The 26,186-nt window shown below is 43.7% G+C and overlaps 1 protein-coding gene across 3 annotated transcripts in view; it reads left to right on the forward strand.

Annotated features, from left to right (window-relative positions):
- The window catches only part of Spen (spen family transcriptional repressor), a 75,623-nt gene that overhangs the window by 36,622 nt on the left and 12,815 nt on the right, over positions 1-26,186 (forward strand). For 2 of the 3 annotated variants that reach the window (XM_050152000.1, XM_050152016.1), the window contains exons 4-10: positions 7,878-8,038; positions 9,700-9,900; positions 13,866-14,017; positions 16,857-16,982; positions 17,348-17,461; positions 20,420-20,533; positions 22,616-22,716. In XM_050152000.1, coding sequence (XP_050007957.1) covers positions 7,878-8,038; positions 9,700-9,900; positions 13,866-14,017; positions 16,857-16,982; positions 17,348-17,461; positions 20,420-20,533; positions 22,616-22,716 — 969 coding nt within the window. The remainder of the gene's footprint in view (positions 1-7,877; positions 8,039-9,699; positions 9,901-13,865; positions 14,018-16,856; positions 16,983-17,347; positions 17,462-20,419; positions 20,534-22,615; positions 22,717-26,186) is intronic. The other variant, XM_050152009.1, reaches the window with a different exon arrangement.

The raw sequence follows: 26,186 nt of genomic DNA on the forward strand, positions 1-26,186 counted from the left end.
CTATGGCTGTTACCTTTGCTCAGTATGTGTCCGATTTTCTTCATGTCTAGCTAGTGAATTCCCCACCTCAGATTCTTACCCCAAGTTCCTCTCTCTCCCTGGAAGTCCCACCTATTTCTTCCTGCCTAGCTATTGGGCCATTAAGCTGTTTATTAAACCAATCAGAAGGTACCTTGACAGAGACACATCTTCACAGTGTACAAAAAGATTATTCCACAACATACAGGGGCCTAGGGATTGAACCTGGATCATCAGGCTTGGTGGTAGGTGCCCTTACCCAAGAAGCTATTTCAAAGGCCCTTTACAACTCTTTTTCTTTTAATTCCCAATTCTTCTGTTAGCTCCTAGGGACTAGCATTTTACCTCTGCCACCGTGTTCTCTGACCCTCACACCCAAGGCCTCACGCGTGAGGCATGCACTCCACCACTGATATATTGCCAGCCCTGTTGCTGAGTTGTAGACCAGTATAGGTACCCTTAGAAGTGTTCAATATATGGGCCATGCATTTATTCTTTTCATCCAGCTCATTTCACTCATCCCTTTGTAAGGCTGAGCAATACTTTGTTGTTGTTGTCTGGGGACAAGATCTTGGTGGGTAGGTCACACTGGTCTCGGACTTGCAATCCTTTGCCTCAAACACCCCCACCTCCTCCCGTGTTGGAATATTACAGCTGTGCCCTGCTATGAAGATGTTGGTGTGCCTGAATCCCCCAGCACTCTTTCTTGCTTCCTCTCTTTGATACGATTTTAGTCAGACCTGGGTTGTGGGGGAGGTTAAAAGGGAAAGTTCAGTGTTCCAACCTGCCTGGGTACATAGGAAGTTCAAGGCCAGCCTGGGCAGTTATCTCAAAAAGGTATAAGAGGATGGGGTAAAGACTTAGTAGCAGAGTGTCCCACAATGTGCAGCAGCCCTGAGCTCAAGGGTCAGCGCTTGAGCACCTGGAGATAAAGGGGAACATTTTATTTCATTTTTTTGCCTTTTGTGGCTAGAGATTAAAATCAGGGTCTTGACTGTTCTAGGCAAGTGCTCTATTGCTGAGCTGCCTTGTAGTCAGCTTCTATTAGTTCATTGTTTATTATTCAGCACGGTGTGATGAACTATTCCTATATTTTACATGACTCCCACAGATAATCATAAGCTTAAAAAAATTCGGCTGCAGCAATCACTGCGTTCTGAAGAATGAAGTCATAGTTAACCTTTTGTGAGTGCTAAGTACACAGTCTTAAAGCAGCATCTTCTGCTAAAATCAGGCTTTTTTTGCGGGGGTGGGGAGGGGAGGAGGGTTCTTTCAAGACAGGGTTTCTCTGGGTAGCTCTGGCTGTCTTAGAACTTACTCTGTAGACCAGGCTGGCCTCAAAGTCAGCGAACGTGCCAGTGTTGAATTAAAGGTATGGACTACCACACTCGGCAAAGGGAGTTTCCTGTACAGCCACAGCTGACAGATACACCTTCCACGATCCCTTAAAACCCCCCAGCCATCAGTCCACACTCTAAACCAGCACCATTTCCTCAGCAGCACTGTCACTTGATACTAGCTTGTCCCTCTCTCTGGGATTAAAGGCATGCGCCACCACCACCTGGCAAACCAGGCACTCTTTAAAAAGAGTTTTTGGGCTCGGATGCATGCAGTGTAGTACTTGCCTAGCATGTGTGAGAGAGGACCCCAGGGTCTGTCCCCAGCACCTGCTAAAAACAAAACCTTAGACCTAATGTAAATTGTTACTGTTTGTTTCTGTCAGCAGGAATTATTGCTGGGTAGGTGTTTGTTTTCTGCCTCTAGCTCTGCCTGACAGACAGCTCTGCTCTCCTGTGAATTCTCCTCTGCAAACTTAGTCACTGTTCTTTGTCAGATAGCTGTTGTCTCTGGTTCCCTGATAGAGTAAGACTTGAATGCAGAGCGCACTCCCAGGGCTTTCATCCCCACCCCACAGGCCTTCTTGCTGCTTTGTGTTCTCCCCTGCTCTGGGTGACAGCTGGCCAGTCCCAGCTGACTCAGGACAGCCGTCTTTTCCAGGAAATTTACCCTTGAGATGAGGCAGCTGCTCACATCCTTAGGAAACAAAGGGAACTCTTCTTATTTTGTAAGTTGCCTGGGGAGGAGTAAATAAGAGAAAGCTCTCTATTTTAGTTATCTGAAATGTCCAGTTCTGTGCTGTAAGTATTGTGTATTATTGTGCAGCTGTCACCAGAACTTTCCAAACTGAAATATTAAAAAAAAAACTTGAGATTTATTTATTTTATCTTATGTGAGCGCATCTTGCCTTCATGTGCCTGCACACCTGTGTGCTTGGTACTCAGGGAGGTCAGAAGAAAAGATTGAATCCCCAGGGGCTAAATTATGGATGATTGTGAGCCATCATGTGGATACTGGGAATTGTACCCAGGCCAGGTTCTCTACAAGAACGAGTGCCCACCCCCCCTTTAAGACGTAGTTTCTCTATGTAGCGCTCGCTGTTCTGTATTATTCTTTTAAAAACGGCGGGTGGGGTGTGTAGACGAACACAGGATAGATGAGACACGCGCAAAAGGAAGAGACAAGACACGCGGCTCCCACATGGGTGCACTTTAATGGGGGGAGGGAGACACACAAGGGTAGGGGGCAAGAGAGCGAGACCTCGTGGAAGCTCGCTTTTTAACGGGAAGCGCAAGGTTATCTGGGAGAAATGACCCGCACCTGAGCATGCCCGCGTGCGCAGGTGTTGGTAATCCAGGAGGAGTCTGGGGGCTGTAGTTTCCAAAGGAACAACATTCTGTAATTCACTCTGTAGATAGACTGACCTTTAACTCACAGAGATCCTGTCTCTGCCTCCCAAGTACTGGGATCAAAAACTTGTACTAGAATAAGCAAGTGCTCTTACTGCTGAGCCACCTGTCCAGCCCTCCAAACTGAAATTTTAGTGTAGCACCTATTAAAAGAAAGTTCTTGGGCTGGGATGCAGTGCAAGCATGAGGATCTGAGTTAAGATTCCTAGTGCCCGTGTAAAACACTGGTGGGTGTGGAGACAGGAGCATCCCTGGGGTTTGCTGGCCAGCTGCTCTAGCTGAAACAGCCTAGCTTCAGTGAGAGAACCCTGCTTTAAAAAATAAGTAGACAGCAACCAAGGAGGGCACAAAATATCAGTCTCCACACATGTAGGTTCATGTGGATGCACGTGTGTGTGCAAACACACACACACACACACACACACGATCTCCCACTTGTTCTTCCCCCAGCTACTGGAATCAACTATTCTGTTCTCTGCCTATGACTTTGGCTACTTTGATTGTCTAATATGGAATCATAGATGTGCTTTTGTGACTGACTTTTTTAACTTAGCATAGTATCTTCCAAATTCTTCATATCCCAAGATGTGTCGGACTGAGTAACAGCAGTATTGTGTGTGCCCGATCTATGCTACATTTTGTGCATCCATTCAACTATCTTGCCCTTCTTTTTAGTTCCCACCCTTTGACTGCAGAATGTGCTGAGGGTGGGTTATACAGATACCCATGAGTCTCTGTTCCAAGTTTTGGGGAGAACTGCCCATATACTTTTCCCAGTGACTGTGTGGTTTCGTCCATCCAACACCTGCACAAAAGGATCTAAAAGTAGAGCGCTTGTAGCCCAGGCTGGCCTTGAACTCTTTACCTTCCTGTTTCAGCCTTTCCAAGTGTTTCCAATGGAGCCACATGTGTGGGTGACTCACACCTGCAAATCCAGTCCTGGAGAGGTTGAGCCTGGAGAATTGCTACAAGTTTGAGGCCAACACAGGCTCCATGAGTGAATATCATCCAAATGGATGAGAAGCCACATGGAGTGGAAACAGGATCTGATTCTATAGTCTAGACTGGCCTCAAGCTATCCACCCAGATTGTCTGATCCTCTTCAGGTCTCCCAGATGCCAGCAGCACAGCCTCCATTACCAGTTCATTGTACTGCGTGCTTTTGATTTCCATCCCCGTGCTCAGTGCTTTGGCCATTTTGGGACACCGTGCCCCCCCCCATTGTTGAGTTGCATCATTTTAAAAGATAAATTAAAAATATTCAGAGGCTGTATTAGGGTTCTCTAGAGTGGCAGAATTTACAGAATGAATCTCTCTTTATACGTGTGTGTGTGTGTGTGTGTGTGTGTGTGTGTGTGTGTGTGAGAGAGAGAGAGAGAGAGAGAGAGAGAGAGAGAGAGAGAGAGAGAGAGAAAAAAGAGAATTTGTGAGTTCAAGGCCAGCGTGGTCCACAGAGCTATTTCCTGGATAGCCAGAANAGAGAGAGAGAGAGAGAGAGAGAGAGAGAGAGAGAGAGAGAGAGAGAATAAAAAGAGAATTTGTTAGAATGATTCACAGGACACAGTCCAGTCAACTCAGCAGTAACTGGCTATGAATGGAAGGTCCAAGAATCCAGAAGTTGCTCAGTCTACAAGGCTGGCTGTCTCAGCTGGTCAGCAGTAGATGTTGGAAATCCCAAGAAGTGGGCTGTAGTGGTGGTGTGCCTCCAGCAGAGTGTGTGTGTGTGTGTGTGTGTGAGAGAGAGAGAGAGAGAGAGAGAGAGAGAGAGAGAGAGAGAGAGAGAGAGATCGCGATTGCTGAGTTCAAGGCCAGCGTGGTCCACAGAGCTATTTCCTGGATAGCCAGAACTCCACAGAGAAACCTGTTTTGTAAAACCAAAGCAATAATGATGATGCTTTGGTGAGGAAATAAAACCCATTACCTCAAATTCCTAGTCAAAATGAAGAAAAGCCGACTACAGCATTCATATTAAAATGATTGGAGTACTTTTCATCCATGCCATCTTTGTTAGTGGTTACAGTGCTATGTATTTTATTATTTATTTGTTTCACAATTAAAAAATAATGCCATCTGCAAGCTAGGAGTGGTGGTGCACACATTGGGTTGGAGCAGAGGTAGGTGGATCCCTGAGTTTGAGGCCAACCTGGTCTCCAGAGTGAGTTTCAGGACAGCTAGGCTACCTTGTCTCGAAAAATAAAATCAGCTGCAGAATTCTTTGGCCTTGGTATTGATAGAAAGAAAAACTCTACATTTTACTTTTTCCTGTAGTCAACCGATGCCAGCAAAATTTGAAATCTATCTTCCACTTCAGTCTAGTTTTAGAAGTTGGCATTATGGAAGGAAAACAAGACTCCCGAGAATGTCTTTGTCCGCACACTTTGACATGTTCATATACATCACACACACACACACACGCACACACACAAGATAAGTGTAATAAAACAATATTCTCTGCCCTTGGCCAGAGATTCTGATGAGATTCTGATGTGGAGAGATCATTAGTGCTGTTGAGGTTGGAAAGTGATGAAAAGCAGCACTAGAAAGATGCCAGGTATGGTGGTCCATGTCTATATTCACAGCACTCATGCGGTGGAGGCAGGAGGATTAGGAGTTATCCCTAGCCACACAAAGAGTTTGATGTCGGCATGGATTATATAAGACCCTGTCTCAAAAAAGGAGCTTAATACTGGATTTAATACTGTGTACCTGCATCCCAGTACTTTATCTAGCCGGGGGATCATAAATTACAGTCTGTCCTGCACTGTGTGAAGAAACCCTGTATTAGAAAAAAAGAGGGAGCGTCTGTCTTTGTGGAGTGATGAGAGGGGTCTGTTGTAGGTGGCTGTTTGTTCATCCCGGCCGCCCAGAACTGAAATAATCATACAGAAGCTGTATTAATTAAATTAAATCACTACCTGTTCCATTACCTCTAGCTTCTTATTGCCTAATTCTTACATATTAATTTAACCCATTTTTATTTATTTGTGTATCGCCACATAACTGTGGCTTACTGGCTAAAGTCCCGTCTGGCTCCGGTGGGGCTTCTCTCTGACTCAGCCTTCTCTCTCTCAGCATTCAGCCCAGTCTTCCCTGCCCAGCTCTGTTCCCCTATAGTTCTGCTATAGGCCCGAAGCAGTTCCTTTTATCAATGGTAATCATAGCATACAGAGGGAAATCCTATATCAGAGGTCTGTCCTGGTACTGTGGTGAGGGGGTCTATTCTGGTGCCGTGGTGGTGGGGGTCTATCCTGGTGCCGTGGTGGGGGGGTCTAAACTGGTGCCGTGGTGGTGGTGGGGTCTATCCTGGTACAGTCGTGAGAGGGGGGTTATCCTGGTGCAGTGGTGTATTTTGTATATATGATGATTCTTCTGTATCTGAGGAAAACACCAGGGACTGTGGCATGTTTTGAATTGTCAAAGCTTGATCAAATCCACTTAGCACACTTTCCCTCTGATTCAAGCTTATGCATTATATAGAAGAAAGAAATTATTAGCTACCTGATGAGAAGTCATTAAAAATGACTGAGTCAGAGTTGAGTGTGGTGGCATGGCATACCTTTAATCTCAGCACATGAGTTCAAGGCCATCTTGGCCTACTTAGTGAGTTCCAGGACTACCAGGGCTATGGAGAGAGAACTGTCTTAAAGAAAGAAAAGAAAAAATACAAATAAAAAATATTGCTTCATATTATGTCTTTCTTCACCACCTGCAGCCCTGATGGCAGAGTGCCCGTCTGAGGCTGGAGCTGGCCTGGGATTCACTGTCAATCCTCTACTGTAATTTACTAGCACTTGAGCCATCATGCCTGACAGATTATATCTGTTACGTTATAGCCAGATGATGGTGGCGCACACCCTTAATCCCACCACTAGGGAGGCAGAGGCAGGCGGATCTCTGTGAGTTCGAGACCAGCCTGGTCTACAAGAGCTAGTTCCAGGACAGGCTCCAAAGCTACACAGAGAAACCCTGTCTCGAAAAACAAAACAAAACAAACAAACAAACAAAAAAAAACCAACCAAAAAAAAGATTATATCTGTTAGGTTTTTTGCTGGTTTTGTTTTGTTTTGAGACAGGGTCTTAAATACGTAGCCTTGGCTGGTCTGGATACAACTATTTATGTAGACCAGGCTGGCCTCAAACTCACAGACATCCACCTGCTTCTGCCATGGCACGTGTACTCGGAAGGCAGAAGCTAGTGATTTTGTTTAAGGCAGGCTCTTGCTATGTCAATTCTGGCTGGGTAGGTTTGGTTTTTTGAGACAGGGTTTCTCTATGTAACCACCCTGGGTGTCAGGGAACCCTCTCCCTGTAGACCAGGTTGACCTTGAACTCAAAGAGATCTGCCTGCTCCTGTGCCTCCTGAGTGCTGGGATTAAAGGTGTGTATAACTACCACCGACTCATGCTTGAAATTCAAAGTATTCCATGCTGTTACCTTGAGGCTGGAGGTAGTGTATCTATCCTTGAGGGCTGAACAAACTTTGTGTTTGACCTGAGTCTTATCTCTGTGACACTTAGTAAGAGGTTAAGTGATTTGTCCAAGAAATGTGCATGTTTCTGAACCAATATTTAGACAGACCTTTACCTGTGGCTCCAGAGCTGACAGTCTTCTGTCACAGTTGGCCAGCACTGTGATGTTCTCAGGGAATCACACGCACCAGTGTTGCTTTGCTCTTTTGAGGTAAGGTCTTGCTGTGTAGCCCAGACTAGTCTTGAATTCTCAAATCTTACCGCATATCCTCCAGGGTGTAGGATTACAGTGCACCTGCCTGCCTTTCAGTAGACGCACTTGACCTGGGAGGGGAAAGTTGAGATCAGTCATAGAAGTTGCAGTTGTCGTTTGGTGGCTTGTGTTGGTGAAAGAGTGTTCCTTTCCTTTCCAACCCCAGGCCAGTGTGAGTCGCCTTCTCCCTCTGAGAACAGGGTGTGACACACACACACACACACACACACACACACACACACACACACAGCGTGAACTGCAGAACCTCAGCCTCAGTGTTGCCCTTAGCTAATTGTTGCTGCTGGGTGTTGTTTCTTGTGCTGATCCTTTTCTGTTTGTTTTACACTAATGCCCCTGGGGCTGCCTTGTGTTTTGTCTTCCTGTCTGCAGTAGTGACTCCAGCAGCACCTCAAGTGATGACTCTCCAGCCAGGTCAGTTCTGTCTGCCGCAGTCCCCGCACCCACTTCCCAGTTGCTTTCGTCTCTTGAAAAAGATGAGCCCCGGAAAAGTTTTGGGATCAAAGTTCAGAATCTTCCAGTACGCTCTACAGGTAAGGTTTTATACGAGTGCAGTTTCCTCCCAGTTGTCGAGAGAGTGCAACTCGCTGATGAGCTAGAATAGGGGACTTGACTTTACGTGTGGTGTTTCTGTGGCTCATTTCGTTCTGTGGCTCATTTCGTACGTAATGCCATGAACAAAAACCAGGTGATTGTTACAATTGTATGTGGTTTATTTTCTAAAGCTTGAGAGCAAACAGCAGGGAAGGCAAGGCACATCTTGCCATTGCCAGAAAGAAGAAAGAGGAGGAAGATGTCAGGACTTTTGAGGAAACAGGCAGGATCAGCATGGACTGGTCTGCAAGCAGCTGCATGGCTGGCAGCACAGTGAGGAAGCTGAGAGGCTCGGGGACAGCAAGCTCAGGACTTCTATGTGTGTCCAAAAAGATGGAAGAAAAAAAAGGAAGTTGGGCTCACTTCCCTTCTTCCCAGCATTCTGTTCTGTCTACCCCACCTACCTAATTTTCTGACCTATCAGGCCAAGCAGTTTTCTTTATTGATTAACCAATGAAACAACAGATTGACAAATTACCTTCCCACATCATTTCCCCCTTTTCTGTTTAAACAAAAAGGAAAGGCTTTCACTTTAACATAGTAAAATTACATATAACAAAACAGTAATCAAGCAAGAATTACAGTTACAATATTTATATCTACTTTATCTTTTATCATAACAATGGAAAACTATAACTATATCTATCTATTCTTCAATTCCATCAAGACTCCAGAAGGATATAATATTACCTAAGTAAACGAGAAGAAAGCAACTTACAAAACTCTAGAAATCACAGAGACATCTCACTGCCTGGACAGTCACCCAAAGTTCCTCTGTATTGTTGGGGCATCCATCTTCGGCCTACAGGCCCATAGTATCCAGAGACATTTCCATTAAGCAGGAAATTTCAAAGGCAGTTCAGTCACTATCTGCTGTGTCCTGCAGAGTGTCTCGCAGACTCTTTCATGAATCAGGAACCCCGAAAGATCATCTCACCTTTAGGCAAGTTCAGCAGTCCTCTCTCTGAGGGTTCTCTGTGTCCAGTTTATGCAATAGTCCAGGCAAGAGCAGTTTTTTGCCCAAATGGCTATCAAACTCCATAAGGAGCTTCTTCGATGCCCATCGTCCTCTTGAAGTAGATTGGTGCTGCCAGGAGCCGGGTGGTGGGAAGCAGCCCACAGCTCCTACTACAAAGTGGCGCCCAACGTGGGGTGCCAATTGAAGGTGTAAGTTGCAAACAATCCCACACCAGTTTGGAATTATGACTATTAGAGAGGTTATTTATTTTGAGGGGGAAAAACTTACAGATCACTGTCCCAGACAACAGCCCTCTGCACAATCAGGAATGGAGCCTACTCACTGGAAGCGGAGCCGGAAGCCAGAGCGTGAGCAGAGGGAAGTGGCCGCTTTTTTAAAGGGAGCGAGACCACGCCCCAGTGGGCTGGTATCTCAGCGGCTGTTGGCTGAAGGAGTGGAAGGAGCTCCCGCAACAAGTGCACACATGTTTACATGTATAAGAATATCATAGACATAGATAAAACATGGTTTGCTTTTGAATAAATATTTTTCTGGATTAAATATTTTGGTTTTGGGGAAATGGTTTGCTATAGATTGTAGTTAACATAAGAAAAATGTCCTTGTTTTTGTTTGGCAATGTAGATACAAGCCTTAAAGATGGCCTTTTCCATGAATTTAAGAAGTTTGGCAAGGTGACTTCAGTGCAGATCCATGGGGCCTCTGAGGAGAGGTATGGCCTGGTGTTCTTTCGGCAGCAAGAGGACCAAGAAAAAGCACTGACTGCATCAAAGGGAAAACTTTTCTTTGGCATGCAGATTGAGGTGACTGCATGGATAGGGCCAGGTAAGGCTGGGAAGCGGGTTGTGGTCCAGTGTGTGGACTTAATTCGAGTTTCATTTCTTAACTTACTGGCCCAGCGTCTTAGCTTCTAAAAGGTGGCTAAGGTCTTCATGAGGCATACTGCATTGGTGTGAGCGGGAGCAGTGGTTGTCCTGCTCTGTATGGGAGATGACTTTACCTTAGAGTCCGGAGTGCAGCTTCAGGGCATCTGTGGAGTCAGCCTTCCCTAAAGGATGGCATTGATTGATACCCAAGAAGCAGACTCCGTATCAATATCATTTGAGGGATTCATTTGCATTTTCCCAGCATAACTTAGATATGCTATTCCAGATGACCAGAACTTGAAAGATTGTTAAAGAATGTGGATTGTCTTGTTACTAGGATCAGAGCTGGGATCCTGGCAGCCTTAGCTAGGCTCAGCTGACAGTCCTTGAGTGAACAGCAGAGGGGGCTCAAAGGTTAAGAGCACTCACTGCCCTTGCAGAGGACCTGGGTTTGTTTGGTTCCTAGTGCTCAACAGCAGGCAACGCACGGCCATCTGCAGCTCCAGTTGCCTGGGATCTGATACCCTCTCTGGCCTCTGGGTACTCAGGTACACATGGTATACATTTTCATACACAGACACATAAATAATAAAAGCTCAAAAAGAAAAGGAAAGCAGAGAAAGGAGATACCACATTTATTCAGTGGCTATATGAAAAGAACAAACAAAGGACATCCCGCGGACACCTGCAGTTTCTCTCCAGGGCCCCAACAGGGTCAGAGCTGAAACAGAGGGCAGAAGGTGTGCACAGCTAACAGTCCTGCTGGTTAGCGCCTCGAGTAGATCCAGGGATGCAGGGTGTCCTTTTAGAGCTATGAGGCATGGGTGTGGTCCCTTAGGGATTGAAAGGAAACTCTTTATCCTTTGCATAAGACCCACTGTGGAAGGTTGAAGGCTTAAGCATGTCTCAGGCCAGTGGTAGTGTCTTTCAGAAAACATGTAGTGCTCGTTTTAAAGTGGACTGTCCCCACCCCACCCCCAGCGGCTTAACTGACTGAGAATTTGAACACTCATTCAGAAATGCCTAGTTTATACAGACTGTGAGCAGTTTAATAGAGTATTCTATAGTGGGTTTGTGAGTCTGAGAAAAGTGAACTTTACACTTGAAATAAAATTTATGACTCATTTAAATGGCAAATCTTCTTAGAATATTCATCTTATTTGATAAGAGGGAGCATACTTTCCCTATGAATGTGTAGATGGTATTTACATATTAAACCAGCTATAGCACTGGTAGACATGTAAAGTGTGCATGTCTTTCTGATGAAATCTGGGTATACTGGCTGCTGTAAGCACTGCCGATGAGGGTGACTGAGTGAGAAAGGGTTTCCTTTGGTCACAGTTCTGGCGTCCAGTCCCTCGGGCAGGGGAGGTGGCTGCTCATGTGCAGCGGCACCTGAATGGAGCGTCACCACCCACATGTAGGGTGATCTTCCCACCTTGGTTAACCTGACCTAGAAAACCCTCACAGACTCAGTCAGAAGTTTGTCTCCACGGTGAGTCTAAATTCTGTCAAGGCGACAGTCAGGATTAAACATCATAACAATTAGAAGGAAATTCTTTTCCCAGAGAATGCCTTCTCTCCCTTTATCAACTGAGGTTCAGGTATGCTGCCTCAAATTATACCCAACTCAGAGCAGCTCATAAGTTCTTTGTTGTTTCCTGGAGACAGGGTCTCACTCTGTAGCACAGACTAGTCTAGAACTCACCGTGTAGTCTAGATTTACCTTGAACTTAGGGCAGTCTTCCTGCCTCAGCCTCCAGAGTGCTGGGGTTACAAGTCGGCATGTGCACAGGTGGCTGGGGTTCTTGTTGGGTTGCTTCAGGACGTGTCAGAACTGCCTGAGGAGTGTTCAGTGTGCACCTAGCCTATGTAGGTCTTAAACATCAGTCAGTTGTTATGGAGATCTCAGTCAGGGTCAGTGACGGGTAGCATTCTGGTCTTTATGCATATAAGGAGAGTTTAAGATGGCTGTTATTATAAGCCTTTTAACCTTGTTATGTAGCACATGGGAACAGGGGTTCTTAGTCATTCTTTTGAGACTAAGTCTTATGTAAACCAGGCCAACCTTAAATCCAACATCTATTGCCTACACTTCCCAAGTTAGAGCCGTGTTTCTCCATGCTCAGTTCATCTTTTATTTGTTCATTTTGTTTGTTTAAGGGAAGGTTTCATAGAGCTCAGGCTAGCTTTGAACTTGCTATATAGTTAAGGATAGCCTTAGACTCCTATTCCTCTTGCCTGTACCTGCTGGGGTTTATAGGAATGTGTCTCCCGTGCCGCCTGGCTTCATTTTGTGTGTGTGTGGGGGGGCCGGGGTGAGCCCAGAGCTTTATGTGTGCTGCACAGCTGCTTCTGAGCTGTATCCTTATCCTGTCTACTTATCTTTTTGATGGCTTTGTTTTACATTTTTAACAAGTAGAGAACATGTAGTGCTGAGCTATTATTACCATGAAAACCTTGAATATCTGTGTCTCCGACAGAATTAATAAGTGGCGCTTTAGCAAAGGGCTGGATTAAATTAGAAGTTAAGCCAATAGAAAAATAGAAACCTTTTGGATATCATTGGGGACCACATAACACCAAAATAGAGAGCTCACAGATGTCACTCTAAACACTTTCCACACAATTATTCTTGTATATAAAGTCTTTTTAAAGTAATTATTTTGCTGGGCCGTGGTGACACGTGCCTGTAATCCCAGCACCAGGGAGGCAGAGGCAGGCGGCTCTCTGAGTTCAAGGTCAACCTGGTTTACAAAGTGAATTTCAAGACAGCCAGGACTGTTTCAAAGAGGAACCTCCCTTGTCTCAACCCCCTCCCCCAAAGTAATTTAGTATTGTATTTGGTTGGTTGTTATGCCTGCATATGTCTGTGCACTATGTGTGTGCCTAGTATCCATGAAAGCTAGACACTGTTAGATCCCTTGGAGCTGGATGGTTTGTGAGCTGCTATGGATGCTGGGTATTGAAACTGGATCCTCTGCAAGAGCAGCCAGTACTTACTTCAGAGCCATCTCTCCATCCCCTAAAGTCTTGATTTAAACATTTGAATTACTATTACTGTAGTAAAAATTACTATTAACGTAGTAAACATGAAATGTTGAATATCATTAAGATCTTCAAAGTAAATGAAACTAAACAATGTCCTGGGACTGTTTTCTGCTGAGTTGTAATTTCCTTTAGATTGTAGAGTATATGTGATTTTGTTTGTTTGAGATAGGGTTGCTCTATGAAGGCCACAGTTGCCTAGAATTCGTATATGGCACAGACTGGTCTTGAACTCTCAATTATCCTGTATCTACTTTCTGAGTGCTAGGACTGCAGAGATGTATCACCATGCATAGCCAAGTTATAATTTCATGCTCAGTGTTAAGACCAGAGGGTAAAAGGCACTTATATGTAACCTGAGTATATCCCTGGGACCCATGTAGAGGTGGGTAAAGAGAATCCACTCACAAAGTTGTCCCCTGACTTGCACACATGCCCACACTCATACGTCATGCACACGTACTATAATAATAGATGTCATGGTGGTACATGCCTTTAATCTCAGCACTGAGTATAGCCCACAGATACCTGTGAATTCAAGGTCAGCTACAACTGCATGGTGAAAGCCTATCTCAAAAATAAAAATAAAATAAAACCCACAAACAAACAAAAACCTTTCTTGTTAAATTCTCTGAGCAATAGCTTCAGTTTTTGCATGCTCACTTGTTTGTCTGAGACAGTGTCTACTGTGCAGCAAGGCTGGTCTTGAACTCCCAGTCCTGGCAACACTGTTTCCTGAGTGCTGAGGTTACAGGCCTGGCCACCAGGCCCAGGATGATACAGTTTGTTATAAGCACATATTTTTCCAAATAAGTAAATTATGTATTAGAGATTGTATTAAAGTACCCTGTTCTACTCTGCCCCATCCACTCACAGAAACAGAAAGTGAAAATGAATTTCGGCCCTTGGATGAAAGGATAGATGAATTTCATCCCAAAGCAACAAGAACTCTTTTTATTGGCAACCTTGAAAAGACGACTACTTACCATGACCTTCGAAACATCTTTCAGCGCTTTGGAGAAATTGTGGTATGTTTCTTCAGTGATAAAAATGCTGTAGGTCTTTGTAGAACATGAGGACAAGAGGAAGGATATAGATATGTGATATTTAAGGACAAATGAAATATTTCCCCTTTGCTCTATCCCTTTTTCATTTTTAAAGCCTAGTGTCTCATATAGCCCAAGCTTACCTTGAAATGTGAACCACCTTTTTCCTGTTAACATTTTTTAAAAGACTCTTTAAAAAGAGAGAGAGCAAGAGAGCGCATGTGTATACACATTTTGACTACATACATGTGTGTACCAGGTACCTTTGGAGTCTACAAGAGGACATTAGACTCCCTGGAACTGGAGTTACAGGTGATTGGAAGCTGCCATGTGCATATTAGAAACTGAAATCAAGTTATCTATAAGAGCAGCCAGTGCCCATAAATGAATGCCAAGCCATCTCTCCAGCTTCCCGTTTTTAAAAAAATCTGAAACAGTGTCTTGCTGAGTAGTGAAGCAGGCAGGTCTCTGAATTTAAGAGCAGTCTTGTCTACATAGTGAGTTCCCAGGCCAGCTGGGGTTACATAATGTTTGCTTTGTTTTTAATTATCATGTTTAATTGTGTATATGTCTGTGTGTGGATATGTGCATGTGGGCATTATCATGTTTAATTCTGTGCGTGTCTGTGTATGGATATATGCACGTGAGTATTGATGCCCACTGAGGCCAGAGGTGTTAAGACCCTTTGGAGTTGGAGTCACAGGCAGTTATGAACTGCCCGAAGTGGATGCTGGGAACCGAACTCACGTCCTCTACAAGAGAAGTGCTTGCTCGTAACCACTGAGCTATCTTCCCAGCCAGAGACTCTTGTTTTTAAAACAGAAACAATACTTTTATAAAAATTTCAATATTTAAATCCCACTTATTTGCTTGGTTTCTTTTCTTTCTCTCTTTTTCTTTAGAGAAGTCATTCTGGAGAGATGAATCAGTGTTTCAGAGCACTGACTCTATTACAGAACACCCAGGTTCCATTTCCTGCACTCACCTGGTGGCTCACAACCACCAGTAACTATAGTTTCAGAGGATCCAGGGCCCTCATCTGGCCTTTGCTAGCATTGCACACACATGGTGCAGACGTACATTCAGGCAAAATGCTCAAAACACATAAAATAAAAATTAGTAAATTAGAAAGTGAAATGTGCTTGTAGCCCACTCTGCCACCGAATGTTGTCCGTAGCCAAAGGTGACTTTGAACTTTTGATAACTCCTGCCGTCCATAGTACTTGGGAATTCTTAGGCATTAAAGAACAAATCCAGGGCTTCACATCTGCTAGGCACATACTTTCTACCCACTGAACTGCACTTCTACCCCCTCACACTTTTGTTAGTTTTTGTTTTTTGTTTGACAAAGTTTCTTCATACTAGACTAGCCTTGAACTTACATAGATCCTCCTACCTCTCCTCCAGAGTTCTGTGATAAGTCAGGCATGTTTTAAATGCCTTTTATTTCTGTATTCTGTAAGACAGAATCTCATTATGTAGCCCTGGCTGGCCCAGAGCTCGATGTGCAGACTGAGCTTACTTTAAATTTGTGAGCTCTCTTCTGCCTTTGTCTTGAGTGCTGGGATCACAGATGTCATACCCAGCTCAAGACTGAACAGCAATGAAGAAGCTGTAAGTTTAGACTTTGAGGAGTAAAGAGTATATGACAGCTGTTGTGTGTGTGTTCATTCCATTTCTAGTCCTGTGTGTGTTCTATGCCTCTGTGTGTTGACCTGTCTCTTGCTCATATTTTGTACTTTAAGAAAAAGACCGTTGTTTTTTAAATGATACAGTGTAGTCCTTTCTTTTGAAACAGGGTCTCTGTGTGGCAGGCCAGCCTTGAACTAGAGCTCCCCTCTTGTCACCTTTCCGAATGTGAGGGCTGTAGGCGTGAGCACGCACTCTAATGATCATAGTGATGGATTTAGCACATCTTGAGAACTTGATTTCTTGATTGTTCGTTTCAAGTAGTGGTTTTATGGTTTTGGAGTTTTTCAAGACGGTTTCTTTCTGTAGTCTTGACTGTCTTAGAACCAGCTCTATAGACCAGGCTGACCTCCAACTCACAAATATCCACCTTCCTCTGCCTCCCGAGTACTGGGATTAAAAGGCGCTTACCCCCATGCCAGGCTCAGGTAGTGTATTAAGGGGTTTGGTACTACTAAAGATTTTTGACAGTGCCAAAGTATAGTTAGTCTTTTTTTTTTTTTAATCAGGACTGACAGCTTTTCAATAATGACACAGAGACTTCTTTTTAATTATGGAAGCTCGGCTGATAGCTTAGGCTTGTTTTTAATTAGCTCTTCAACTTAAATCAACACATTTATATTAATTTACTTTCTGTCTCATGGCTTTACTACCTCATCTCCATAATGCCTATCCTGCTTGCCCTGTGTCTTCTGGCGTCTCCATTTCTTCTTCCCAGTATCCTCCTCTGACCCCAAAGTCCTGCCTAACTATTGGCAGGTCAGCTTTTTATTAAACCAGTCCAAGTGACACATCTTCACAGTGTACCAAAAAGATTATGTCACAGTACCAAAGGGAATTACTTTCTGGTATTCTACTAAGTAGGCAACCTCTCCTTTGTTATTAATTTCCCTTTACCATGGATTTAAATTTTTAAGTTGCAGGACAGTTGCTCTTCTGCAGGGGCCTCACAGGGGATGGCTTTCGTGATATGTGACCTTTGTACCATCAGTTTACAATGTATGCAGACATGATCCAACTAAAGTTACTGGGAACATGACTTGTAGAAAGAAGCGTATCTATGTGGACTTGGCTTCTTCTGATTTATTTTCTTATTACCATATTGCTAAGTGATGCTGATTGACTCTTGCAGGACATTGACATTAAGAAAGTGAACGGAGTCCCTCAGTATGCCTTCCTGCAGTACTGTGATATTGCCAGTGTGTGTAAGGCTATCAAGAAGATGGACGGAGAGTACCTTGGAAATAACCGCCTCAAGGTATGTGAAGTGCACAACTTACCCTGTTACTGTTTGAATTGCTGTAAGGTTTTGGGGACTTACCTTATTATTTTAGGGCTGCAGAAGGACAGCCTTCTCCGTGTCCTCATCCTGTCATTGTAGCCTGCCACTCGGGGCCAAGCAGGATTGCCCTGTTGTAAGTTTTGATTGTTGTTTATTACTTATGAACTACTTGCACATTGTTTTGAGCTCAGTGGTAGATGTCAACACGTTTTACCATGTAAGCTGCTGGGTTCAATATCTAGCATGACAGACACACACAGTTCAGCGTTTTTACAGAAGACTAGTTTTCTGAGAATGGTCACTGTGATCTGTGGTGATAGAATTTTCTCTTTGAATTTCAGCTGGGTTTCGGAAAGAGCATGCCTACAAACTGTGTGTGGCTAGACGGGCTTTCTTCAAACGTGTCTGATCAGTATTTAACACGGCATTTCTGCCGCTACGGGCCTGTGGTAAAGGTAGGCTTTTGCTCTTTACTTTATTTCTTAGTATTTCTTTGTGTTCTGTCATTTAGTCTCACTTTCTACTGTTGTCCTTTCCTTTCCTTTAATAATTCATTTTCTCAAACTCTCTTGGCTGGGTCTGCAGAGGTGTACAGTGCTTAAAAACACCTGCTGCTCTCCAGAGGATCCAAGTTTAGTTCTCAGCACCCACGCCAGGTAGTTCGACCCTGCTTGGAACTCCAGCTGCAGACACCCAACACATTCTTCTGGGCTGTGCAGGCACTTCACATATTGCACACACAGAGATATACATGCATAAGGTTTTTAAAAATTGAATTTAGATTTATGGTCTGTTGGGCCAGGCTCTCCGCTCAGTGCCTAGTGCTGCAAAATAACCAGCAGTAAAGCATTTCCCAATGATACGAGATGCCGGGAAAATCTGGAGCTCCTCATATATAAAGTTAAATAAAATAGGATTTTAAAAAATATTTTGCTTACTTATGACATAGACCTTTCCACAGTCTCTGGTAGTGTCATACAGCTTTTAAAAAATGAAAGTCTCATATAAAAATTTGTCTTTATACTTGTGAACTTTCTGATAAAATAGCTGGGGCCGGAGAGATGGCTCAGTAGGTAAGAGCACTGGCTGCTCTTCTAGAGGGCTTGGGCTCACTTCTCAGCACCTACAGGCAACTCACAGCTGTCCGTAATTCCAGTTTTAGGAGATCCACCAGATACACATGCATACAAAACATCAATGTGCATAAATTAAAAAATAAAACATCAAATTAAATACCAGTGTGTTCTGTTGACCAGTGTATACTGCATAGAAATGCTCACATTCAGTACCTACCTATTTAGAAAAGCATTAAGAAAATGGTGTTTGAACAGCTTCTATACCTTAAATTTGGTAATTCAAGTTTCATTTATGCTTTTAAAGCTATACATTCTGTAGGTATAAAAAGTTTTTATTTTATTTTTGTTTCTTTGAGACAGAGTTTCTCTGTGTAGCTCTGACTATCTTGGAACTCTCTGTAGACCAGACTAGCCTTGAACTCAAGATGCTCTATCTACCTGCTTCTGCCTCTCAAGTACTGGGCTTAAAGGCGTGCACCACTACTGCTCGGCTGATAAAAAAGTTTTTAAAAATATATTCCAGTTTATGCCAGGCAGTGGTGGCACATGCCTTTAATCCCAGTATTCGGCAGGCAGAGTTCAAGGCTAGCCTGGTATGCAGATCGAATTCTAGGACAACTAGGGCTACACTGAGGAATCCTATCTTTGCTGTCCCTGTCTTGAAAAACAGAACAAAAATTCCAGTTTAAATTTAAATGTCTCTTAAGCTTCTATTTTCTTTTTTAAAATAATTTATCTATTTATATTTTATGTGCATTGATGTTTTGCCTGCATGTATGACTGTGTGAGGGTGTTAGATCTTGGAATTATAGACAGTTGCAAGCTGCCATGTGGGAGCTAGGAATCGAACCCGGGTCCTCTGGAAGAGCAGTCAGTGTGCTCTTAACTGCTGAGCCATCTCTCCAGCCCCAAGCTTCCATTTTCAAGTAGCACTGTGATGCCATGACAGCTGTCCCATAGATGTACTTAGTCAAAATAAGTTAATTAAAAAAAAATTGTAGTATAGTAGGAAGATGATTTCTTTTTTAGAAACAGTAGAGTAAGTTGCTAGAGGTTTTTTATAATTTTCTCTCATGAAAATTAGTCCAGAGCCAGCAAAATAACTCTGCGGGTAAATGAGTTTGCCACACAATCTGGTAACCTGAGTTTGATTCCTAGCACCCACCTAAAGGTGGAATGAGAGAACCAGCTCCACAAAGATGTCCTCTGATGTCTGCATGTGCTCTGGCATTCCTGTCCACACACATACATCATGTGTGCAGACACACACACTGATAGAAGGGGAAAGTAGTCTAGAGCTGGAGAGGTGGCTAAGAGTATGAGTACCCGAGTTCAAATCCCTAGAGTCCACATCAAAGCCAGATACAGCATCCATGTCTGTAATCCCAGTACTACAGGGAGATAGGAGGCACAGACAGGAGACCACGAGAAGTTCATAGGGCATGAGTCTGGAGTTTGTGGCAGATCAATGACAGTCCATCTCAAACAAGTTGGAAGGCAAGGAAGGGCTGGCACCTGAATTTGTCCTTTAAACTTGACACACACGCCAGTCTAGTAGGTGGACATGGTGGCTCATGCCTGTAATCTCAGCATTAGATAGGCTTAGGTAGGAGGGTGTTACACCGTGAAACTCTGTCTGAAATAATAACGTGGGGGAGAGGGAAGGAGAGAGGAATTTATATTCACACCTAAGTTTTACTCATGCTGTTGCTGAGGATTAAACATTGGGTCTTGCATGTGCTAGATAAGTTCTCTATCACTGAGTTGTATCCGTAGATCTGATTTATGTTTCAGCAGTTATGAATTTAACGTGTTCATGAAGCAGAATTTTTCTATGACCAATAAATAGCACACCCACAGATGCAGGGAAAGGCTCTTGGGCCCAGTTACATCCTCTTATTATTTTGAGCCTCAGATAGAAGAATGGTCTTAGCAAAATATAGAAAAAGAAGATGTAATATATTGAAAGCCTCAGTACCACGATTCTGTTGTCCTTGGGATATCTGACATGTGTTTACTAAGACAATAGCATGTTTCCATGATCTATGCACACCGAACTTAGTGTGTTTGCTAAGACAGTACCATGCATGGTTTCGTGGTCTCTGCACACCTAACTTAGTTTGTCTACTAAGACAGTACCATGCATGATTCCATGATCTTTGCACACAGAATTTAGTGTTTTTATTAAGACAAGCCTCTTCTGGAAAAGCCAAGTTTTTCTGGAGTAGTCTAATTTGGTACTTTTCCTTAGGAACATCCTTGTGATTTAGGGTTTTTGGGGACTGACATTCACACCAGTAGAAAAAGCTCTTAATTGGTTGTTGTATTTTTTTGCAGGTGGTGTTTGACCGCTTAAAAGGCATGGCTCTGGTTCTCTACAATGAGATTGAGTATGCACAAGCAGCTGTCAAGGAGACCAAGGGCAGGAAAATTGGTGGGAATAAAATTAAGGTGTGCATAGTGACTTTAACAAAAGCCAAAGGCTGTGTGTGGCATATACCTTTAATCCCAGACAAGTCCACAGAGTATGATTTGCCTCAGAAACCAAAACCAAAGTCTGTTCATATTCTACGCAGAGTCTCAAATGTAGGTTGCCAGTGAAGAGAGTGGTTTACCAAACATGGTTTTATTTGTCCTCAGTTTTTAAGGGAAATAATAGGGTATTCTTGCTTGCTATTTATGGACACAGGTCTTTTATGACCTTAGCCATAGGCCCTTCCCTAAAGTCCTTTTCAGCACACTTCTTTCCCTGGAAGCCTGACGCTCTTACCTGTGTTCTTGGTGCAGGGCCCTCCTTTCCCATTACAGTGAGTGTCTGTGTGCCAGTGGTACAGTCAGTCAGCTTCCAAAAGTAAGCTACCTGTGACTGTAAGCCTTGTGCGTGTGTGTTTGTGTGTTCATGTTCCTGGTATTGCTTGTTTTAAAACTCACTCTTCATAGTTGTTTGGCATAATTATGAACTTAAGGACTAATGTCTAGATTAAAGTAAAATAATAGTATTTTGGCAGTAGAACATGAAGCTAGGCAGCTGGAAAATAGAGCTGTCTTGTCCTCATGTTCTCTTGTTCTGGCTATTCTCACAAATTTATGTGCAACATAGATTGCCTGACTATAGATTACCAATTTAATTGGCTCAAGCATTTGCCAACTCAGAATTCTGGTAGAAGTTTGTTAACATTTTATTTTTGATTTTTGTTGTTGTTGTTTGATTGGCAAGGGGAGAAGTTGTGAGTGTGTGGGTATGAGTCTCACTATGTAGCCCAGACTGGCCCCCATGACTGTCCTGATTCAACCTCCACAATTTGGGAATTGAACCATGCCTGGCCGTTTCACTCCTGGATGGGTTTTGGGACCTTTAAATTGTATCTGTCAAGATTTATGTAGAATTTGGGAGTTTTCTATTAAAAAAAAATATTTCTCTTAAACTTTCTAAAATTTGCCATGTGTTGTGGTGCACACCTTTTATTTTTAAATTATTTTTAAACTTTTATTTTACTCTTTTCTCATTAATACATCTCGATCTTAGCTACCACTCCTCCCAGTTACCCCTTCTTCCCCAGACCGATCCCCACTCTTTGTCCCGGTGCCGCCCCCCCCCCCCAAAAGAATAAGCTTCCCAGGGACATTAAACAAAAACAGCACAAGATACAATAAGACTAGGCACAAACTGTCACATCAAAGGCTAGGCAAAGCAACCCAGTAGGAAGAGTCCTGAGAGCAGACAGAAAAGTCAGAGACACCCCCACTTCTACTGTCATGAGTTCCCCCAAAACACCAAGCCAACAACCATAACATGTATGTAGAAGATCTCGTGCAGACTCATGCATGCTCCGAAATTGCTCCCTCAGTCTCCGAGCCCCCATGAGCCCTTATTAGTTGATTTCCCAGCCCGAATCTCCCATTGTCCTCCATCCCTCTGGCTCCCACAATTCCTTCTCCCCACTTTAGGTGTTCTCTAGCTTGGGGTGGGGCACCTTATAGAGATCTCCACCCTGAACTCACTCTCTCTTTGCCTAATGTTTGGCTGTGGGTCTCAGCATCCACTCCCGTCAGCTGCCAGAGGCAGCCTTTCTGGTGACAGGTAGAACCAGGCAGCAGACCATGAGTACAGCAGAGCATCATTCTGGATAAGTTCATCATTTTTATTTTTTTCCAGTCGTGCTTCTACCCTAGGTGTCTGTCTGCATTATCCAGCCTTAGTTTCCTTGTCGTCCAGGTAGTGCCGGGCATGAGCTCCCTCTTGTGGCGTGGGCCTCATATTAGACCAGTCATTGGCTGGCCACAAGGCACACACCTTCAGTCTTAATCTCTAAGAGACAGAGAGGCAGGTATAACTTTTGAGTTCATAGCGAGCCTGGTCTACAAAGTGAGTTCCAGTATAGAAAAACCCTCTCTCAACAAACAAAAAACTTCCCAAAATTGAGATCTGAAACCTCTCTTTCTTATAAAAATCTTTTTATATATTGATTATGTTTGTATTAGATCTGTGCATCACATAATAATGAGTTTTATTATGAATTTGTTTTTTTAAAGGTGGACTTTGCAAATCGGGAGAGCCAATTGTCATTTTATCACTGCATGGAGAAGTCTGGTCAAGATATCAGAGACTTCTATGAAATGCTAACAGAGAGAAGGTAGGTTCTTGTTCACTGTTGGGCTAGACCATCAGTTTTGGGAATGATCACCAGGACCATGTAGGTCAGCATTTTACTTCTGAAGCACCTCAGCCTGAGGTGTGTCCAGCAGGCCTGCCAGTATAGCTTGATTCTAGTTTTTGTGGGCTGATTTCTTTTTCATTTCTACTCAGTTCTCCCCAAACATATTTTTTAACCTGTCGTATAGAAAGCATAGGTTTATTCTGACAAATCTAGTTTTTATGTAGTTGAGGGTAGGGTGGGGACACCGTGTCTCAGGCCGCAATGAGCACTCATATTGGGAAAGAATTGTGAAGTGTTTGTCTCTTTGAAATAGAGTAAGTCAGGCTGGTGGGTGGTGGTGGCACACATCTTTAATCCCAGCACTCGGGAGGCAGAGCAGGCGGATCTCTGTGAGATCGAGGCCAGCACTACAGAGTGAGTGCCAGGAAGGGCTCCAGGCTACACAGAAAAACCCTGTCTCAAAACAAAAATGAGAGAGAGAGAGAGAGAGAGAGAGAGAGAGAGAGAGAGAGAGAGAGAGAGAGAGAGAGTCAGATCTCATATAAACATACATGGCTTTGGCAGTGCAGAAGATAAGCCATTTTTTTTGGTCCCAGTAATACAGTGTTTGACCTTTTTCTCCTGTTGATTTGATGACCTTTTAAAATGCACTCACATAATAACCAGGCTCTTCTCATAGATGATGGTGTTTGAAAGTGGAAACTATTGCCTGTACTAAAAAAAGCCTTTTGCCCGACCTCCCTCTATGGTGGTCATCTGAAGTGTGACCACCTGTTCTACCCCATACATATTCAAAGGCTTTAGACAGCTAAGGTCAGAAAACACCAGAACTTGGGGGGCTGCTGGAGCCCACCAGCATCTCCTTCACTGCCGCTGGTCCCAGTTTGCTTTGTTGGAGTCACACAGCATCTTTTCGAGACCTTTCCTAGCTCAGTATCCTGCTAAGTCACTGACCTCTTGAGCTTTTAAGTTAAACTGACCCCACCATCAAAATTCTAGTAGGTAAGGCTTTTGATAGTTTCTCATGAATAGATCAGAATTCAGATTACAGAACACTGAAAACGTCTAGTTCTTCAGCTAGTGAACCAGTGTGAGGGGTTGTCTGTCACAACCCCCATCCCACCCGTCAGAAAAAGAGCACACATGACATTGTGTGCTTATATATCCAAGTATGTCGCTTTGGACAGAATATTCTTAGTCCCAGTTCCTAGAAGTAGCAGTTTGACGTCATTGGTTGTGGTTTCAGGTAGCCTAGACTAGCCCCAGGCTTGTTGTATTAAAGCTGAGGATGACCTTGATGGTCTTTCTGTCTCAGCCTCCTGAGTGCTGGCTTTCCGGGTTTATGCCACTATAACTGACTTAGGTGGTTCTGGGCGTCCTTTTTTCAATGTTTTACTTTGTAGCCCTCACTAGTCTGGAACTTCCTGTGTAGACAAGGCTGGCTTCAGATTGAGGAACCCTGCCTTCCTCTGCCTCTTGAGTGCAGGGATCAAAGGCATGCACTGCCACATCCGACCAACTGTTACTGTGTTGCAGTGAACCAAAAAGTGAGGTGAGAGCTGCAGAGACTGGGACTCAGAACCAAGCCTGTGCAGCTGGTGATAATATTTTCTAGAATGAACACACCTCACCCACCCAAGACAGCATGGTCTTCCAAGACTGGCTTTTTATCTAGAGCATGAATGAATGGTTATTGGTTGGATGTTGGGAGTGTCTAGGATTGAAGCCTGTGGTAGACAGTGTCTGCCCCTGAGGTGCATCTCCAGCTGTATTTTTGAGAGCGGTCTCACTGAGTTCCCCAAGCAGCTGGGATTATAGGCCTGTGTCATCACACCCACCGGGACTGCTATTTTTAACACATGTGATTTGGGTTCTAGTGGAAAATGGGCAGCCATTTATTTTTTACTTCAATCATCACCACATGCTCATATACCATAGGCTGACCTATAGCTGATAAAATTGGCCTTGAACTTGTGATCTTCCTGCTTCCACCTCCTGAGGTTACAGGCATGTTCCACCAAGCTTTGCTTTATCTGCTCTTGAGGAATTCCACAGGTAGACATTTGTCACTGAAAATTTCTAGGAGGGTCAGTGGGATGGCGCAGCAGGTCCACGCTTGCCACCAAAGCTGGCATTGCACTAGAGCTCTGCAGCTCAGGTGAAGAGAGAGCCAAGGCTGCAGAGCTGTCCTCGAACGCTCACATGTGCTTTAATGTGTGCACATCCACGTGTACATCATACACACAGCAGATAAGGGTTTTGGGAATTGAGTATAAAGGAGCCAACTTCCCAATGATAGGAGTGTGCTCAGTTGTACTCTGCTGGACAAGCTGACTCTTGTTCTGAGTGCACTGGATGGGCAGCTGGAGGGAACATTTTATAGTGCTTGAAGCTAGACTTGATTTGTTAGCTGGCAGTTTGAAGAAAAGCAAAAAAAAAGTTTTTAAATAAATGAAATGTTGAAAGTTGAGCTAATTTTATTTTTATTTCTTTTGGGAAAGGTGGGAAGCATTTCTATAAACAAAACATACAATAAATACTTAAACTTTTTTGGGTTTTTAGGGGTTTTTGTGATTTTTGTTTGTTTTTCTCTACAAGACATGGTTTCTTTGTAGCCCCGGCCATCCTGGAACTCACTCTGTAGATCAGGCTGGCCTCGAACTCAAAAGATCTGCCTGCCTCTGCCTTCCCAGTTCTGGGACTAAAGGTCTGCACCACTATGCCTGACAATAAACTTTGTTGTTTTTTGTTTTGTTTTGAGGCAGGATCTCACTATAACCTCAGTTTGCTTTGTAGATAAGGCTAGCCCTCAATGTCTGGAGACCTGCCTACCTCTGCCTCCCAAGGACTGGGATTACAGGCATATACCACCATGCCCGGATAAAACATTTTTTAAAAAGATTTGCTTATTTTTAGTTTATGTATGAGTGTTTTGCCTGCATATATGTTTGAGCTCTAAGTGTGTCTCGTGCCCAAGGAGGTCAGAAGAGGGCATCACTTCCCTTGGAACTAGAGTTACGGAAGGCTGCAAGCCACTGTGTGGATTTTGGGAACTAAACATGGGTCCTTTACAAGAATAATAAGTGAGGTTAACTTTTAAGCGATCTCTCCAGCCCTGAGATTTAAACATTTGAAAAATTCTTTTTTAAAGTTGATACAATTACATAAGTTTACTGGTACAGTGTGATATAACCTAATATGTATATGGTACAGTACAGTGGAATTGCGGTAAGGAGCAGTGAATGTTGACAGAGGTTTCTGTCCCACCTGGTCCTGCAGCCATTCTATCCCAAAGAAACACACAGAGGCTGGCGCACGCCTTTAATCCCAGCACTCGGGAGGCAGAGGCAGGCGGATCTCTGTGAGTTCGAGACCAGCCTGGTCTACAGAGCTAGTTCCAGGACAGGCTCCAAAGCCACAGAGAAACCCTGTCTCGAAAAACCAAA

Source organism: Alexandromys fortis, unplaced genomic scaffold (genome assembly GCF_014885135.2).
Source record: "Alexandromys fortis isolate MF-2015 unplaced genomic scaffold, M_Fortis_MF-2015_v1.1 scaffold_26, whole genome shotgun sequence".
Classification (NCBI taxonomy): Eukaryota; Metazoa; Chordata; class Mammalia; order Rodentia; family Cricetidae; genus Alexandromys; species Alexandromys fortis.